The sequence below is a fragment of the Anomaloglossus baeobatrachus genome, chromosome 11 (genome assembly GCF_048569485.1).
Source record: "Anomaloglossus baeobatrachus isolate aAnoBae1 chromosome 11, aAnoBae1.hap1, whole genome shotgun sequence".
NCBI classification, from domain to species: domain Eukaryota; kingdom Metazoa; phylum Chordata; class Amphibia; order Anura; family Aromobatidae; genus Anomaloglossus; species Anomaloglossus baeobatrachus.
The window spans coordinates 8,520,617-8,538,264 of NC_134363.1; the positions used below are offsets into that span (position 1 = coordinate 8,520,617).

Here is a 17,648-nt window from a genome sequence, read left to right on the forward strand (position 1 = left end):
TGTAAGTGCGTGTCATCTGTGTGTTATCCATGTGTATGTCATGAGTGTTTTCCGTGTGTATGTGCGTGTCATCTGTGTTTCTCCGAAATGATTAAAGGAAGAATGACAAAGCTTCTCCTATATTTTGCGAGGTTACACACGTACAGCACATGTATGGCACATGGATGTCATCCGTGTGATGTACGTATTTTTCATGGACCCATTGATTTGTATGTGTCCGTGTTGCCGTGTGGATCACATGGTCTGTGTGAGGACACGGAGGTGTGGGATCCGTGTGCAGGAGTCTCCGGTACAGTCCTACAGCTCCACGGCAGAACCATGTGTCTCCATGGTTACACATAACAAACACAACACTGTGCAGCCTTTCCTCCTGACTACAGAGGGATTGTTTGTAGTCTGTAACCATGGAGACACATTGTTTTACAAGGAGCTCAGTATACACAAAATGGAGGGGACATTTACAGTCACATCTGAATAAAAATGCATTTATCTGCAGCTACAAAACTCAGAGGTGCTGAGACTTGTAGTCCCTCTATAGTTGCAGTCTCCTCGCACACATCATGTCCTACTGACAGGTGGAGACGGACGTCTTCATTGTCAAAGCTTACTTGGGTGTAGGAACATGGCGCCGAGTGTCTTCCTGGTTAGGTGTACGAAGATGGCGTCGGCGCAGAGTGATGACGTAGTGTTTACGGAAGGGAGAGACAGAAACAGAAAGCGCTGACGGCGACACCGGGAGGATGGAGCAGAGACACCGGCAGATCCTGCAGCGGAACCGGGTGCGGCTGGTCACATCCCTGCGGCTGGAGGAGCTGTGGGACCGGCTGCTGGAGAAGGAGGTGTTCACTGACGACATGATGGAGGAGATCCGGGTGAGAGGGGCTGCCCGGGGAGAGGAGGAGGAGGAGAAGGGCTGCCCGGGGAGGGGAGGGGCTGCCCGGGGAGAGAAGGAGGAGGAGAGGGGCTTCCCAGGGAGGGGAGGAGGAGAGGAGCTGCCCGGGGAGAGAAGGAGGAGGAGAGGAGCTGCCCAGGGAGGGGGGAGGAGGAGAGGAGCTGCCCAGGGAGGGGGGGAGGAGGAGAGGAGGAGAGGAGCTGCCCAGGGAGGGGGGGAGGAGGAGAGGAGCTGCCCAGGGAGGGGGGGTAGGAGGAGAGGAGCTGCCCAGGGAGGGGGGGAGGAGGAGAGGAGCTGCCCAGGGAGGGGGGGAGGAGGAGAGGAGCTGCCCAGGGAGGGGGGGAGGAGGAGAGGAGCTGCCCAGGGAGGGGGGGAGGAGGAGAGGAGCTGCCCAGGGAGGGGAGGAGGAGGAGAGGAGCTGCCCAGGGAGGGGAGGAGGAGGAGAGGGGCTGCCCGGGGAGGGGAGGAGGAGAGGAGCTGCCCGGGGAGGGGAGGAGGAGAGGAGCTGCCCGGGGAGGGGAGGAGGAGAGGAGCTGCCCGGGGAGGGGAGGAGGAGAGGAGCTGCCCGGGGAGAGGAGGAGGAGGAGAGGGGCTGCCCGGGGAGAGGAGGAGGAGGAGAGGGGCTGCCAGGGGAGGGGGAGGGGGAGGAGGAGGAGGAGAGGAGCTGCCCGGGGAGAGGAGGAGGAGAGGGGCTGCCCGAGGAGGGGGAGGAGGAGGAGAGGAGCTGCCCGGGGAGAGGAGGAGGAGAGGGGCTGCCCGAGGAGGGGGAGGAGGAGGAGAGGAGCTGCCCGGGGAGAGGAGGAGGAGAGGGGCTGCCCGAGGAGGGGGAGGAGGAGGAGAGGAGCTGCCCGGGGAGAGGAGGAGGAGAGGAGGGGCTGCCCGGGGAGGGGGAGGAGGAGGAGGAGAGGGGCTGCCCGGGGAGGAGGAGGAGGAGAGGAGCTGCCCGGGGAGAGGAGGAAGAGAGGGGCTGCCCGGGGAGAGGAGGAGGAGAGGGGCTGCCCGGGGAGAGGAGGAGGAGAGGAGCTGCCCGGGGAGACGACGAGGAGGAGAGGGGCTGCCCGGGGAGGGGGAGGGGGAGAGGGGCTGCCCGGGGAGGGGGAGGGGGAGAGGGGCTGCCCGGGGAGGGGGAGGAGGAGAGGGGCTGCCCGGGGAGGGGGAGGGGGAGAGGGGCTGCCCGGGGAGGGGGAGGAGGAGAGGGGCTGCCCGGGGAGGGGGAGGAGGAGAGGGGCTGCCCGGGGAGGGGGAGGAGGAGAGGGGCTGCCCGGGGAGGGGGGGGAGGAGAGGGGCTGCCCGGGGAGGGGGAGGAGGGGAGGGGCTGCCCGGGGAGGGGGGGGAGGAGAGGGGCTGCCCGGGGAGGGGGAGGAGGGGAGGGGCTGCCCGGGGAGGGGGAGGAGGGGAGGGGCTGCCCGGGGAGAGGAGGAAGAGAGGGGCTGCCCGGGGACAGGAGGAGGAGGAGAGGGGCTGCCCGGGGAGAGGAGCTGCCCGGGGAGAGGAGGAGGGGAGGGGCTGCCCGGGGAGAGGAGATGAAGTTGCAAGCCCCCCCAGGCTAGAGATGAAGACTCCCATGGGCAAAGAGGGGCTCACTGTAACCATCACTGGGGAAAAGCGGACCCCCCAGTACTGGGAGACGGGGGAGAAGCGGACCCTCAGTACAGGTGATGGAGAAGGAGCGGGCCCTTTCAATGACCCTTCGTTTCCATCTCATTCCCCTCCAGGCGGCCGGCACGCGGAGGGATCAGGCGCGGCAGTTGGTGATTGAGCTACAGACCCGCGGCAGCGCCGCCTTCCACCTGTTCCTGCAGTGTCTGGCGGAGTCCGGGCAGCAGGACCTCGCCGACCTCCTGCAGGAAACCGGGGGGACGAGGGAGGTGAAGAAACCTAATCCGCTGCCCCCAATACCCATCAGCAAGATTCCTGAGCGCAAAGGTCAGTGCTGTTCTGTCACCCCTCCCCCCGCCCTGTCTGCGCCTCCGTCCCCCCTTTTCTGTCTGCGCCTCCGTCCCCCCTTTTCTGTCTGCGCCTCCGTCCCCCCTTTTCTGTCTGCGCCTCCGTCCCCACATTTTCGGTCTGCGCCTCCGTCCCCCCATTTTCGGTCTGCGCCTCCGTCTCCCCCCCCCCGGCCCTGTCTGTGCCTCCGTCCCCCCCCCGGCCTGTATGTGCCTTCATGAACCCGCGGGCTCTGGATGAGCAGTGCAGTGATATTACCTTTCTCTTCTCCAGGTCCTGTGGATCAGACGCCCAAACCCCTGGACATGAATACGGTGGGTGCATGTGTGTGCGGTGCAGTGCCGGGCTGCACACTGCGGATGGTGGGGCGCTGGCAGGGCTCCTGCATATTCAGGGGTTAATGGCGCCGGCCATAGCTGATGCCCCCTGTAAATTGTGTCCCTTTTCCCAGGATTATCCCATGAACTTTGACCCTTGCGGCCGGTGTCTGATCATCAACAACATGGCGTTCTCCGAGGCGTCCGGCCTGTCCTACAGAACCGGCTCCGACATCGACCGCGAGAAGCTGGAGCGGAGGATGCGGTCCTATCACTTCGATGTGACGGTGAAGAACAATCTGAAGGCGGCGGTGAGTGTGCGGGGGGAGGGGGTGGCGACACTGGCGAGTCCGATAATCTGGAACCTTCCAAGGCTGAGCGGAGATGTCTGCTAATCCAGCACTGCCCTGTATACACAGGAGATCCAGGAGGAGCTGCAGAGCCTGGCCTCCGCCGACCACAGCAAGCGGGACTGCTGCCTGGTGGTCATCCTATCCCACGGCTGCGAGGTGAGAGCCCCCCGGAGCGCCGGACTATCCGCGACCAGCAGGCGCCGGATTAAGGGAAAGTCCCTCTAAGAGTTCCCCTTTTTTACGTCCTCCTAGACAAGACACACTCGGTTCCCCGGTGGGGTGTTCGGGACGGACGGGGTGCGGATCCCCGTGGAGCGGATCGTGAATTTCTTCAACGGCTCCAACTGCCCCGGTCTGCGCGGAAAACCGAAGCTGTTCTTCATCCAGGCCTGCGGGGGAGGTGCGGAGCCAACTGTGTGATATTGGGCTGATGATGGGTGGTGCTGCCCCCTGCGGGTCCGTATGTCCGGCTGTAGACTGATGAGCGCTGATCTGTCTGGTATTGGGCTGATGATGGGCGGTGCTGCCCCCTGCGGGTCCATGTGTGTATCTATAAGGCTATATTCACACGAACGTCCCGTTTTTGCGGTCCTGTTTTTTCATGGATGCATCCGTGTCACATCCTTTCCGTGTACGGGCCATGTGTCATCCGTGTGCCTTCCGTGTTTTTGTGGACCACAAAACACGGAAACAGCTAGATGGATAAATAGATGCATAGAGATAGATAAGGGATAAATAGAGGGATTAAAGAATGGATAGAGGGATAGATAGATGGATAGCTAGAAGGATAGATAGAGGGATAGATAGATAGATAGATAGATGGATAGATAGAGGGATAGATGGATAGATAGAGGGATAGATGGATAGATAGAGGGATAGATAGATAGATAGAGGGATAGATAGATAGATAGATAGAGGGATAGATAGAGGGATAGAGGGATAGATGGATAGAGGGATAGATGGATAGAGGGATAGAGGGATAGATGGATAGAGGGATAGATGGATAGAGGGATAGATGGATAGAGGGATAGATGGATAGAGGGATAGATGGATGGATAGAGGGATAGATGGATAGAGGGATAGATGGATAGATAGAGGGATAGATGGATAGATAGAGGGACAGATGGATAGATAGAGGGACAGATGGATAGATAGAGGGACAGATGGATAGATAGAGGGATAGATGGATAGATAGAGGGATAGATGGATAGATAGAGGGATGGATAGATAGATAGAGGGATGGATAGATAGAGGGATGGATAGATAGAGGGATGGATAGATAGAGGGATGGATAGATAGAGGGATGGATAGATAGAGGGATGGATAGATAGAGGGATGGATAGATAGAGGGATGGATAGATAGAGGGATGGATAGATAGAGGGATGGATAGATAGAGGGATGGATAGATAGATAGAGGGATGGATAGATAGAGGGATAGATAGAGGGATAGATAGATAGAGGGATAGATAGAGGGATAGATAGATAGAGGGATAGATAGATAGAGGGATAGATAGATAGAGGGATAGATAGATAGAGGGATAGATAGAGGGATAGAGGGATAGATAGATAGAGGGATGGATAGATAATAGAGGGATAGATAGAGGGATAGATAGATAGATAGATAGATAGAGGGATAGATAGATAGATAGATAGAGGGATAGATAGATAGATAGATAGAGGGATAGATAGATAGAGGGATGGATAGATAGATAGATAGATAGATAGATGGATAGATAGATAGAGGGATAGATAGATAGAGGGATGGATAGATAGATAGATAGATAGATAGATAGAGGGATAGATAGATAGATAGATAGATAGAGGGATAGATAGATAGAGGGATGGATAGATAGATAGAGGGATAGATAGAGGGATAGATAGATAGATAGAGGGATAGATAGATAGAGGGATAGATAGAGGGATAGATAGAGGGATAGATAGAGGGATAGATAGAGGGATAGATAGATAGAGGGATAGATAGATAGAGGGATAGATAGATAGAGGGATAGATAGATAGATAGATAGAGGGATAGATAGATAGATAGAGGGATAGATAGATAGATAGAGGGATAGATAGATAGATAGAAAGAGGGATAGATAGATAGAAAGAGGGATAGATAGAGGGATAGATAGAGGGATAGATAGATAGAGAGATAGATAGAGGGATAGATAGAGGGATAGAGGGATAGTTAGATAGAGGGATAGAGGGATAGTTAGATAGAGGGATAGATAGAGGGATAGATAGAGGGATTAAAGAATGAATAGACTAATAGATAGATAGATGAGAAAGACCTATAGAATGTCTCACCTCCCTGCATTTTGTAATTTTGCACCCTTTAGTGACTTTCATGTGGCACTAAAGGGTGCTTAGCCTTGTATTTAGCCAAAAAATAAATAATTAAAAAAAAATGACGTGGGGTCCCCCCTATTTTTGTCGCCAGCTAGGGTAAAGCAGACGGCTGCAGCCTGCAGACCACAGCTGGCAGCTTCACCTTGGCTGGTAATCCAAAACAGAGGGCACCCCACGCTGTTATGTTAAATTAAATAAATAATTTAAAGCAAAAAACACGAGGTCCCCCCAAATTGGATCACCAGCCAAGGTAAAGCGGACAGCTGTGGTCTGGTATTCTCAGACTAGGGAGGTCCGCGGTTCTTGGACCCTCCCCAGCCTAAGAATAGCAGGCCGCAGCCGCCCCAGAAGTGGCGCATCCATTAGACGTGCCAATCCTGGTGTTTTCCCCGGCTCATCCCAGTGCCCTGGTGCGGTGGCAAACGGGGTAATATATGGGGTTGATGCCAGATGTGTAATGTCACCTGGCATCAAGCCCTGGGGTTAGTGATGTCACGCGTCTATCAGATACCCAACATCACCAACCCAGTCAGTAATTAAAAAAAAAAATAGACAACAAATTTTTATTTGGAAAAACACTCCCCAAAACATTCCCTCTTTCACCAATTTATGGAAAAGAAAAAAACAAATCCGGGTGCGGCGTAATCCAATAAGGGGGTCCCACGACGATCCATACCATAGTCACTGTCCCAGTCAATGAAGAACAGAATGTTCCCCATTGGCTGGGAGAGCCGTGCAGTTACCTGAGCTAACATCAATAGGTCAGCCCAGGTCACTGCAGGGGATGATGAGTGCTGCTGTCAGGAGGTTAGGTGAGGTCATTACCTGCTGTGACGATCTCTTGCACTCCTGACGTCACCGCTAGTCACAGTCTCGGGCCGCTTGCGAGAGGTGATATGAGAATGCGGCGGTCAGTGACGAGCGGTGACGTCAGGAGTGCAGGAGATCATCACCGCAGGTAATGAACTTTACTAATGTCCTGACAGCAGCGCTCATCATCCCCGCGGCTGCACGCACTGCAGTGGCGGCATATGCTGACATTGCAGTGTGGGCACCCAACGGAGGTCACAGGGAAGTGCTTCCGTGCGGCTTCCGGGGATTTCGCGCAACCATTGACTTGTATTGTATAGGATATGTTCCATAATACCGGAACGGACATACGGCATCCAATGTGTTTTTTTTTGTAGGATCGGATGCACACGGAGGTGCCTCTATCTGCCATCCGATCCTACACAAAAGACACTGAAAAGATGGGCCTGTCCGTGGGTCCGCAAAAACACGGAACGGTCATGTGAATGAGCCCTAACTCCGGGCTGCGGACCGATGGGCGCTGATCTGTCTGGTATTGGACTGATGCCCTGTGGGTCTGTGTATCTGGGCTGCGGACCGATGGGCGCTGATCTGTCTGGTATTGGACTGATGATGGGCGGTGCTGCGCCCTGCGGGTCTGTGTATCTGAGCTGCGGACCGATGGGCGCTGATCTGTCTGGTATTGGACTGATGATGGGCGGTGCTGCCCCCTGCGGGTCTGTGTATCTGAGCTGCGGACCGATGGGCACTGATCTGTCTGGTATTGGACTGATGATGGGCGGTGCTGCCCCCTGCGGGTCTGTGTACCTGAGCTGCGGACCGATAGGCGCTGATCTGTCTGGTATTGGACTGATGATGGGCGGTGCTGCCCCCTGCGGGTCTGTGTATCTGAGCTGCGGACCGATGGGCGCTGATCTGTCTGGTATTGGACTGATGATGGGCGGTGCTGCCCCCTGCGGGTCTGTGTATCTGGGCTGCGGACCGATGGGCGCTGATCTCTCTGGTATTGGACTGATGATGGGCGGTGCTGCCCCCTGCGGGTCTGTGTATCTGAGCTGCGGACCGATGGGCGCTGAGCTGTCTGGTATTGGACTGATGATGGGCGGTGCTGCCCCCTGCGGGTCTGTGTATCTGGGCTGCGGACCGATGGGCGCTGATCTGTCTGGTATTGGACTGACAATGGGCGGTGCTGCCCCCTGCAGGTCTGTGTATCTGGGCTGCGGACCGATGGGCGCTGAGCTGTCTGGTATTGGACTGATGATGGGCGGTGCTGCCCCTGCGGGTCTGTGTATCTGGGCTGCGGACCGATGGGCGCTGATCTGTCTGGTATTGGACTGACAATGGGCGGTGCTGCCCCCTGCAGGTCTGTGTATCTGGGCTGCGGACCGATGGGCGCTGATCTGTCTGGTATTGGACTGATGATGGGCGGTGCTGCCCCCTGCGGGTCTGTGTATCTGAGCTGCGGACCAATGGGCGCTGATCTGTCTGGCATTGGACTGATGATGGGCGGTGCTGCCCCCTGCGGGTCTGTTATCTGGGCTGTGGACCGATGGGCGCTGAGCTGTCTGGTATTGGACTGATGATGGGCGGTGCTGCCCCCTGCGGGTCTGTGTATCTGGGCTGCGGACCGATGGGCGCTGATCTCTCTGGTATTGGACTGACAATGGGTGGTGCTGCCCCCTGCAGGTCTGTGTATCTGGGCTGCGGACCGATGGGCGCTGAGCTGTCTGGTATTGGACTGATGATGGGCGGTGCTGCCCCCTGCGGGTCTGTGTATCTGAGCTGCGGACCAATGGGCGCTGATCTGTCTGGCATTGGACTGATGATGGGCGGTGCTGCCCCCTGCGGGTCTGTTATCTGGGCTGTGGACCGATGGGCGCTGATCTGTCTTTTTATCCATCTTTTTAGAGGAGAAGGACCGAGGTTGTGCGGTGGATTTGGGGGAGTCGGGGGATCGGCCCCGTTACCCTCACACTGACTCCTTACAGAGTGACGCCACCGCCGTCCGTCCGGACAGGGAAGAGGCGGATGAGCCGGACGCTCTGGCCATATTGCCCACGTCCAGCGATATCCTGGTGTCCTACTCCTCCTACCCAGGTGAGTACTGTGTGACCGGCGCAGCACGCACCTCTCGCACGTTGCGTGGTCTGATGTTTCTGGCGTCTTCTTCCGCTGCAGGTTTCGTGTCTTGGAGGGAGACCAGGACCGGCTCTTGGTACGTGGACAATCTGGACGAGGTCCTCGCTCAGTGCTCCGGGACCCTCGATCTGCAGACGATGCTGGTGATGGTGAGAATCCCGCCTGTGGCGCACACGTCCGATTCCTTCATTTGTGATATCATACTAAGAGACAGGGTTATCTGTGGAGGGTCTGTGATGTCACAGTGAGGGGCGGGGTTATCTGTAGTGGGTCTGTGATGTCACAGTGAGGGGCGGGGTTATGTGGAGGGTCTGTGATGTCACAGTGAGGGGCGGGGTTATCTGTAGTGGGTCTGTGATGTCACAGGGAGGGGATATCTGGAGGGCCGGTGATGTCACAGTGGGGGGCGGGGTTATCTGTGGAGGGTTTGTGATGTCACAGGGAGGGGATATCTGGAGGGCCGGTGATGTCACACTGAGGGGTGGAGTTATCTGTGGAGGGTCTATAATGTCACACTGAGGGGCGTGGTTATCTGTGGAGGGCCTGTGATGTCACAGTGAGGGGCGGGGTTATCTGTGGAGGGTCTGTAATGTCACAGTGAGGGGTGGGGTTATCTGGGGGCCTGTAATGTCACAGTGAGGGGCGGGGTTATCTGGGGGGCCTGTGATGTCACAGTTAGGGGGGTTATCTGTGGAGGGCCTGTGACATCACAGTGAGGGGCGGGGTTATCTGTAGTGGGTCTCTGATGTCACAGGGAGGGGATATCTGGAGGGCCGGTGATGTCACAGTGGGGGGCGGGGTTATCTGTGGAGGGCCGGTGATGTCACAGTGAGGGGCGGGGTTATCTGTGGAGGGTCTGTAATGTCACAGTGAGGGGCGGGGTTATCTGTGGAGGGTCTGTAATGTCACAGTGAGGGGCGGGGTTATCTGGAGGGTCTGTGATGTCACAGTGAGGGGCGGGGTTATCTGGGGGGCCTGTGATGTCACAGTTAGGGGGGTTATCTGTGGAGGGCCTGTGACATCACAGCGAGGGGTGGGGTTATCTGTGGAGGGCCTGTGATGTCACAGTAAGGGGCGGGGTTATCTGGCGATGCTCAGTGGTGACTGTTCCTGATGTTCTGTCCTCTTTTCTGCAGGTTGCAGACAGAGTTGCAGTTAAAGGGACGTACAAGCAGATCCCGGTGTACTTTAATTCTCTCCGGAAGAGATTCTTCTTCAGGACAGACTGATTCTCTTGGCAGCGCCACCTTCTGGCGGGTCGTCCTGGGCCTCGGGATTGGAGCGTTTTATGTTCCACCTTAAAGAGGCGAGAGGTTTGGATTAGCGATCTGCCGGTCGGCACTTAGTGACAGGGGTGCTGCTGGGTAATAAACGCTGGTACTCCCATCGTTGCATATGGTGGCAGAGTGAGGGGCGTGAGATGACCGCTGCGCTGTACGGACTCAGGTTTTGTATTTTTTTGTGTGAAAATAATAAAAAAAAAAGTGAAAAACTGCTCACAATCTTCTGTTCACCGCCCGATCGTTACAGTGTATCAGTGCAGTCACCGGATTCCACTGTAACAAACACTCAGCTGCGAGAAGCATTGGGCAGAGCGAGGTCTCCGTCTTTTGGTATAAAATAAATGTCTCCATTCACTGACAGCAAGCGGAGAATGGTGAGGATTGGAGACGTGCGCTCAGTTAGGGGGTGTCAGGTCTGTTGTGAAGGTGGTCGGCCGGTCAGGACTATCTGCTGGGACTTGTGCCGGTGAGAACCGCGCAGCTGCTGCCGCTGCGTGATCATCCTTGGGGCCGAGCGGTTCCTGCCAGGAAAAATCGGAGGCGATAAAATCTGTGACTGATCACTAATGAGACGGACACTTAAAGGAATTTTCCATTCCACCGAACAACGTATAGTTTGACCTTCAGCTGAAGATCTGAGTTACTGTTACAATGATGGGGGTCGTAGTTCTGTGCTTGGGGGTCTCATTAGCTGCAGACCATTAATCAGCACCTGCTCTGTGTCCCCACCATGTCATAGGATACTCCATCTGTACGGGGGTCTTATATCAAGTCCTCAGCTGAGGATAGCCATCAGTGCGGGGTCTGTTTATACACATGAGGATAGCCCGTCAGTGTGAGGTCTATTTATACACATGAGGATAGCCCATCAGTGTGGGGTCTATTTATACACATGAGGATAGCCCATCAGTGTGGGGTCTATTTATACACATGAGGATAGCCCATCAGTGTGGGGTCTATTTATACACATGAGGATAGCCCATCAGTGTGAGGTCTATTTATACACATGAGGATAGCCCGTCAGTGCGGGGTCTATTTACATACATGAGGATAGCCCGTCAGTATGAGGTCTATTTATACACATGAGGATAGCCCGTCAGTATGAGGTCTATTTATACACATGAGGATAGCCCGTCAGTGTGGGGTCTATTTACACACATGAAGATAACCCATCAGTGTGGGATCTATTTACACACATGAAGATAGACCCCACACTGATGGGCTATCTTCATGTGTGTAAATAGATCCCACACTGACGGGCTATCCTCATGTGTATAAATAGACCTCACACTGACGGTCTATCCTCATGTATGTAAATAGACCCCACACTGACGGGCTATCTTCATGTGTGTAAATAGACCCCACACTGACGGGCTATCCTCATGTGTATAAATAGACCTCATACTGACGGGCTATCCTCATGTATGTAAATAGACCCCACACCGACGGGCTATCTTCATGTGTGTAAATAGACCCCACATTGATGGGCTATCCTCATGTGTGTAAATAGACCCCCCCACTGATGGGCTATTTATACATATGAGTATAGCCGTTAGTGTGGGGTCTATTTATACACACGAGGATAGCTCGACAGTGTGGGATCCATTTACACACATGAGGATAATCTACCAGTGTGGGGTCCTTTTACACACATGAGGATAGTCCACCGATGTGGGGTCTGTTTATACACATGAGGATAGCCTGTCAGTATGGGGTCTATTTACACACATGAGGGTAGCCCATCATTGTGGGATCTTTAAACACATGAGGATAGGCCATAGGAGTGTGTGGAGGGTCTTGTACAAAGGTCTCAGCTGAGGATAGCCCATCAGTGTAGGGTCTTTATACACATGAGGCTATCCCATTAGTGTGGGGTCTTATATTAAGGCCTCGGCTGAGGATAGCCCGACAGCGTTCCATCTGTATATGAGGCACTGGCTAAGGATAGCCCATCAGTGTATGGTCTGTATATGAGTCCTTGGCTGAGGATAGCCCGGCAGTGTGCGGTCTGTATATGAGGTCTTGGCTGAGGATAGCCCGGCAGTGTGCGGTCTGTATATGAGGCCTTGGCTGAGGATAGCCCATCAGTGTGTGGTCTGTATATGAGGCCTCGGCTGAGGATAGCCCGGCAGTGTGCGGTCTGTATATGTGGCCTCGGATAGCCTGTGAGTGTGCGATCTGTATATGGGGCCTCGGCTGAGGATAGCCCGGCAGTGTGCGGTCTGTATATGAGGTCTTGGCTGAGGATAGCCCGGCAGTGTGCGGTCTGTATATGAGGCCTTGGCTGAGGATAGCCCATCAGTGTGTGGTCTGTATATGAGGCCTCGGCTGAGGATAGCCCGGCAGTGTGCGGTCTGTATACGTGGCCTCGGATAGCCTGTGAGTGTGCGATCTGTATATGGGGCCTCGGCTGAGGATAGCCCTTCAGTGTGCGGTCTGCATATGAGGTCTCCAGAAAGGAATAACTCCGGCACACTGTATGTTTCCCAAAGAGAAAAAGATGGACACAAGAAAGTGGATTTCAAATCCTTTTTCTTTTATTCGATGTGAAAAAGTGCTGTACAAAACAAATGGTTCGCCAGGAACAACGTTTCGGCCAAGAGGCCTTCCTCAGGTCGGACAGACTGGATGTAGTGTTATATACAATAAAACAAAACAAAAGGAAATCCATCAATATGAATATACGGATAATGTTGACATAATACCATAATACAGTACGAAATGCATAAGTGAATCCTGAGGAGGGAACAGCAGAGCATCAAAGGATCACAACATCAAGAATATCCAGAGGGAGGAAATCTAGACATGTAAAAGGGAAATATAGCGCGTATTATGTGTGTATATGGGATAAATACGTGATGAAGGTGGTACGCGGTGTAACTAATAGGTGAGGTGTCAGAGGCAGGAATGGGCAGGAATCACTGGAGATCAGCAAGCAGAATGTATATATGTGCTTACCACCTGCTGTGGAAAGGGATAGAAAAATAAGCGTGTGGGGTATCGCAGGATACCGTCTTAGAAAAGTAGATGCCGTATGAACGTACCACAAAGAGTATGCGTAATCATGAACAGAGAGGTACCTGAGAGGTAAGAGGATGGCCATTACTGGGGGCACAAGCCAGGAACCATTTAAAGGGAATCTGTCTCCGGGGTCAATTCTTTACCTCTCAGGTAAATCTCCCTTGGATTTTATATCCCAGACCCTACTACACCCTGAGTTATACCCATGACTTGATATGTGTTTCCCCTTTCATATATGGAGGATCCCCCGGCCTCTCTATGAACCACGACCCGTATACTATATACATTGCCATATCGTGCTAGATCTTTTACGTCACTGGAGGTAAATAATCCCCATTACAGTCTATGTCCCTGGAATCTTCCTCCTACGTATAACTCTTGTATACATGACTCTTGTTCTATATATATATCTCTTTATATAGGTCTCATTTCTTCAGCCTCTAGACAACCTTTCCGTGTGCGGCCTCCTCCTATAACACACAGGGACTCGTGTTCAGACCATATGTGCGGATATCATCTGACCCTTCCCTGATAATAGGTATCTTCCACACAGCATTTAAGACATATCATTATGTGCTTCATTTTCATGTCACCTACTGCAACATTTTCCCTATAGTCCCGTGTGATGACACTTCCCTACAAGTGCACTTCCTTCATGTCGCAGCTTATACGCTGTTCGTGATTACGCATACTCTTTGTGGTACGTTCATACGGCATCTACTTTTGTAAGACTGTATCCTGCGATACCCCACACGCTTATTTTTCTATCCCTTTCCACAGCAGGTGGTAAGCACATATATACATTCTGCTTGCTGATCTCCAGTGATTCCTGTCCATTCCTGCCTCTGACACCTCACCTATTAGTTACACCGCGTACCACCTTCATCACGTATTTATCCCATATACACCCATAATACGCGCTATATTTCCTTTTTACATGTCTAGATTTACTCCCTCTGGATATTCTTGATGTTGTGATCCTTTGATGCTCTGCTGTTCCCTCCTCAGGATTCACTTATGCATTTCGTACTGTATTATGGTATTATGTCAACATTATCCGTATATTCATATTGATGGATTTCCTTTTGTTTTGTTTTATTGTATATAACACTACATCCAGTCTGTCCGACCTGAGGAAGGCCTCTTGGCCGAAACGTTGTTCCTGGCGAACCATTTGTTTTGTACAGCACTTTTTCACATCGAATAAAAGAAAAAGAATTTGAAATCCTCTTTCTTGTGTCCATCTTTTTCTCTTTGGGAAACATACAGTGTGCCGGAGTTATTCCTTTCTGTATTGCTTTTTCTCCTGAGCACCTGTGTAAGGTGATGCGAGGTCTTACTCTCTTTTTTGTATATGAGTCCTCGGCTGAGGATAGCCCATCCATGCAGTCTGTATATGGGGCCTCGGCTGAGGATAGCCCGTCAGCATGCGTTCTGTATATGAGTCCTCGGCTGAGGATAGCCCGTCAGTGTGCGGTCTCTATATGGGGCCTCGGCTGAGGATAGCCCGTTGGTGTGTGGTTTGTATATGAGTCCTCGGCTGAGGATAGCCCATCCATGCAGTCTGTAGATGAGGCTATGCTGTGGCTGATTACACGGCGGCCTCGTCCTGTGAATGTGGCGCTCTCCGCACATCTGTCCCGGTCCCATGTCCGCGCTCTCGGTCACACAAGGTAAACACCTTCTTATCTCCTCCGTGAGTAATGAGTTGGAGAAGGCTCCGTGTCCTCGGAGGGCAATGTGGATTGGTCTGATTGGCTGCGGCTATCTCCCCGGCGCGGCTCATTATGGCAGAGGGTCAGCTCCGCTCCCTATATAATCCCTGTGCGGGGTCCGGTGGGATCTGACACATCACGATGATGAAGCTGGTGGTTCTCGCTCTCTGCTTGGCTTACGGTAAGTCTCGGCTCCTCCGGCTTTGCTTTGCCCCCCCCCCCTCCGTCCCCCCGTCCAGCGCTCGCTGACCGTCTTCTGCGTTGCAGCCTACAGCTGCGGCGTCCCTGCCGTGCAGCCCATCCTCTCCAGAGTGGTGAACGGCCACGATGTGCGTGAACACAGCTGGCCATGGCAGGTACGAACCGTAGACATATGAGACCCCCACGCCCGGCACTGAAGACCCCCCCCCCCCTAACACCGGGATGTCTTCCCTTTCTATAGGTTTCCCTGCAGTACCAAGGAAGCAGCGGGAACTGGGGTCACACCTGCGGGGGCACCCTGATCTCCGACAGATGGGCCCTGACTGCCGCCCATTGTTACAGGTAGGGAAAGACCAGCAATTTCTGCATTAGAGGGAATTGCACTGCGAGCGATTGTCCGGTGTCATTTTTTCTATCATTGGAACTGCTCGTTTTAACCCTTTGGTGACCTCGGGTGGTCCGGCTCACTACAGGGCAATACTGAGACCCCCTAATCGTAATCTCTCCCGTCCTCCAGCGCCGGCCGCAACTACAGAGTCCTGGTGGGAAAGCACAACCTTCTGGAAGACGAGGAAGGATCCGCCGCCATCGCTGTCGAGAAGTTCATTATCCACGAGAAATACAGCTCCTTCCTCATCATCAAGTAAGTAACATTCCGGGGCCCCGCCGTGTTCAGGGGCCAGGACCGCGCTAAGGCTCCACTTCTCCTGACTTTCAGTAATGACATCGGCCTCCTCAAGCTGGCCGAGCCCGCACCGCTCAGCGACACCGTGCAGCCCGCCTGCATGCCCGCCGATGGCGCCATCCTGGCACACGACTCCCCCTGCTACGTCACCGGGTGGGGACGTCTGTACAGTAAGTGATGATATCTGCAGACCCCCCGTGTGCAATGTGCCTGACATATACCATCACGTGTTCACTAGTATTTATTACTGATACTCTGTTCTTCAGCCAACGGACCCATCGCTGACAATCTCCAGCAGGCGCTCCTCCCCGTGGTGGAACACGACGTCTGCAGCAGGTCCGACTGGTGGAGCTTCCAAGTAAAGACCACCATGATCTGCGCCGGAGGTGACGGCATCGTGTCTGGATGCAATGTAAGAAGATATTACTGATCCTGTATTATACTCCAGAGCTGCACTCACTATTCTGCTGGTGCAGTCACTGTGTACATACATTACATTACTGATCCTGAGTTACCTCCTGTATTATACTCCAGAGCTGCACTCACTATTCTGCTGGTGCAGTCACTGTGTACATACATCACTGATCCTGAGTTACCTCCTGTATTATACTCCAGAGCTGCACTCACTATTCTGCTGGTGCAGTCACTGTGTACATACATTACATTACTGATCCTGAGTTACCTCCTGTAGTATACTCCAGAGCTGCACTCACTATTCTGCTGGCGCAGTCACTGTGTACATACATTACATTACTGATCCTGAGTTACCTCCTGTATTATACTCCAGAGCTGCACTCACTATTCTGCTGGCGCAGTCACTGTGTACATACATTACATTACTGATCCTGAGTTACCTCCTGTATTATACTCCAGAGCTGCACTCACTATTCTGCTGGTGCAGTCACTGTGTACATACATTACTGATCCTGAGTTACCTCCTGTATTATACTCCAGAGCTGCACTCACTATTCTGCTGGTGCAGTCACTGTGTACATACATTACATTACTGATCCTGAGTTACCTCCTGTTTTATACTCCAGAGCTGCACTCACTATTCTGCTGGTGCAGTCACTGTGTACATACATTACTGATCCTGAGTTACCTCCTGTATTTTACTCCAGAGCTGCACTCGCTATTCTGCTGGTGCAGTCACTATGTACATACATTACATTACTGATCCTGAGTTACCTCCTGTATTATACTCCAGAGCTGCACTCACTATTCTGCTGGTGCAGTCACTGTGTACATACATTACATTTCTGATCCTGAGTTACCTCCTGTATTATACTCCAGAGCTGCACTCACTATTCTGCTGGTGCAGTCACTGTGTACATACATTACTGATCCTGAGTTTCCTCCAGTATTATACTCCAGAGCTGCGCTCGGTATAGCTCCAGTAAGGAGCTGTTGCTTTGTGCTCCGGTGGAGGTCCTGACCGTGGCTCTCGTGTCTCGCAGGGTGACTCCGGTGGACCTCTGAACTGTCAGGCTACTAATGGCTCCTGGGAAGTGCACGGCGTTGTCAGCTTTGGCTCCGGAATCAGCTGTAACTATGAGAAGAAGCCGACCGTCTTCACCCGAGTGTCCGCCTACGTGGACTGGATCAGGGCTGTGAGTGTCGGGCAGTGGCGCCATCTCTGGGGGGGTGTGGGTACTGCGGGGGTCGCCCCTGCTGTGTCGTGTTGTCAGTAGGACGTTCCTCTTTCCTCCACACTTGTATCTGCAGAAGGTCACTGATACATTGTTACATTGTTTATTTACAGAAACTCCTCAACAACTAAGAAGCATCCACGAGAAGCCGCAGATCCCAGATCCCAAATCACAAACCGCAGATCCCAGATCCCAAATCCCAAACCGCAGATCCCAGATCCCAGCGGCGTCTGATCCGCATCATCCACTGATAATGTGCACAATGTCAATACTGCAAAAATAAAG

The 17,648-nt window shown here is 53.4% G+C and overlaps 2 protein-coding genes across 2 annotated transcripts; both read left to right on the plus strand.

Moving 5' to 3' along the window:
- Positions 1-678: 678 nt before the first annotated feature.
- On the plus strand, positions 679-10,310 carry CASP9 (caspase 9). Its single transcript, XM_075329310.1, has 9 exons — positions 679-872; positions 2,608-2,818; positions 3,113-3,153; positions 3,291-3,467; positions 3,576-3,665; positions 3,762-3,909; positions 8,579-8,767; positions 8,849-8,958; positions 9,946-10,310. Exons 1-9 carry the CDS (start codon positions 741-743, stop codon positions 10,036-10,038), a joined length of 1,191 nt encoding a protein of 396 aa, XP_075185425.1. The 5' UTR covers positions 679-740; the 3' UTR covers positions 10,039-10,310.
- A 4,051-nt stretch (positions 10,311-14,361) lies between these two features.
- Positions 14,362-17,644, plus strand: LOC142256798 (chymotrypsin-C-like). Its single transcript, XM_075328687.1, has 8 exons — positions 14,362-15,009; positions 15,096-15,184; positions 15,271-15,371; positions 15,547-15,672; positions 15,748-15,884; positions 15,981-16,126; positions 17,172-17,324; positions 17,477-17,644. Exons 1-8 carry the CDS (start codon positions 14,970-14,972, stop codon positions 17,492-17,494), a joined length of 810 nt encoding a protein of 269 aa, XP_075184802.1. The 5' UTR covers positions 14,362-14,969; the 3' UTR covers positions 17,495-17,644.
- Positions 17,645-17,648: the final 4 nt, after the last annotated feature.

Bases quoted from the DNA above. Each gene is read 5' to 3' on its own strand.
- CASP9 (XM_075329310.1), top strand. From the start codon at position 741: ATGGAGCAGAGACACCGGCAGATCCTGCAGCGGAACCGGGTGCGGCTG. The intron at 2,819-3,112 runs GTCAGTGCTGTT...TCTCTTCTCCAG, and splicing joins CAAGATTCCTGAGCGCAAAG to GTCCTGTGGATCAGACGCCC. The intron at 3,666-3,761 runs GTGAGAGCCCCC...ACGTCCTCCTAG, and splicing joins TCCTATCCCACGGCTGCGAG to ACAAGACACACTCGGTTCCC.
- LOC142256798 (XM_075328687.1), top strand. From the start codon at position 14,970: ATGATGAAGCTGGTGGTTCTCGCTCTCTGCTTGGCTTACG. The intron at 15,010-15,095 runs GTAAGTCTCGGC...TCTGCGTTGCAG, and splicing joins CGCTCTCTGCTTGGCTTACG to CCTACAGCTGCGGCGTCCCT. The intron at 15,673-15,747 runs GTAAGTAACATT...CCTGACTTTCAG, and splicing joins AGCTCCTTCCTCATCATCAA to TAATGACATCGGCCTCCTCA.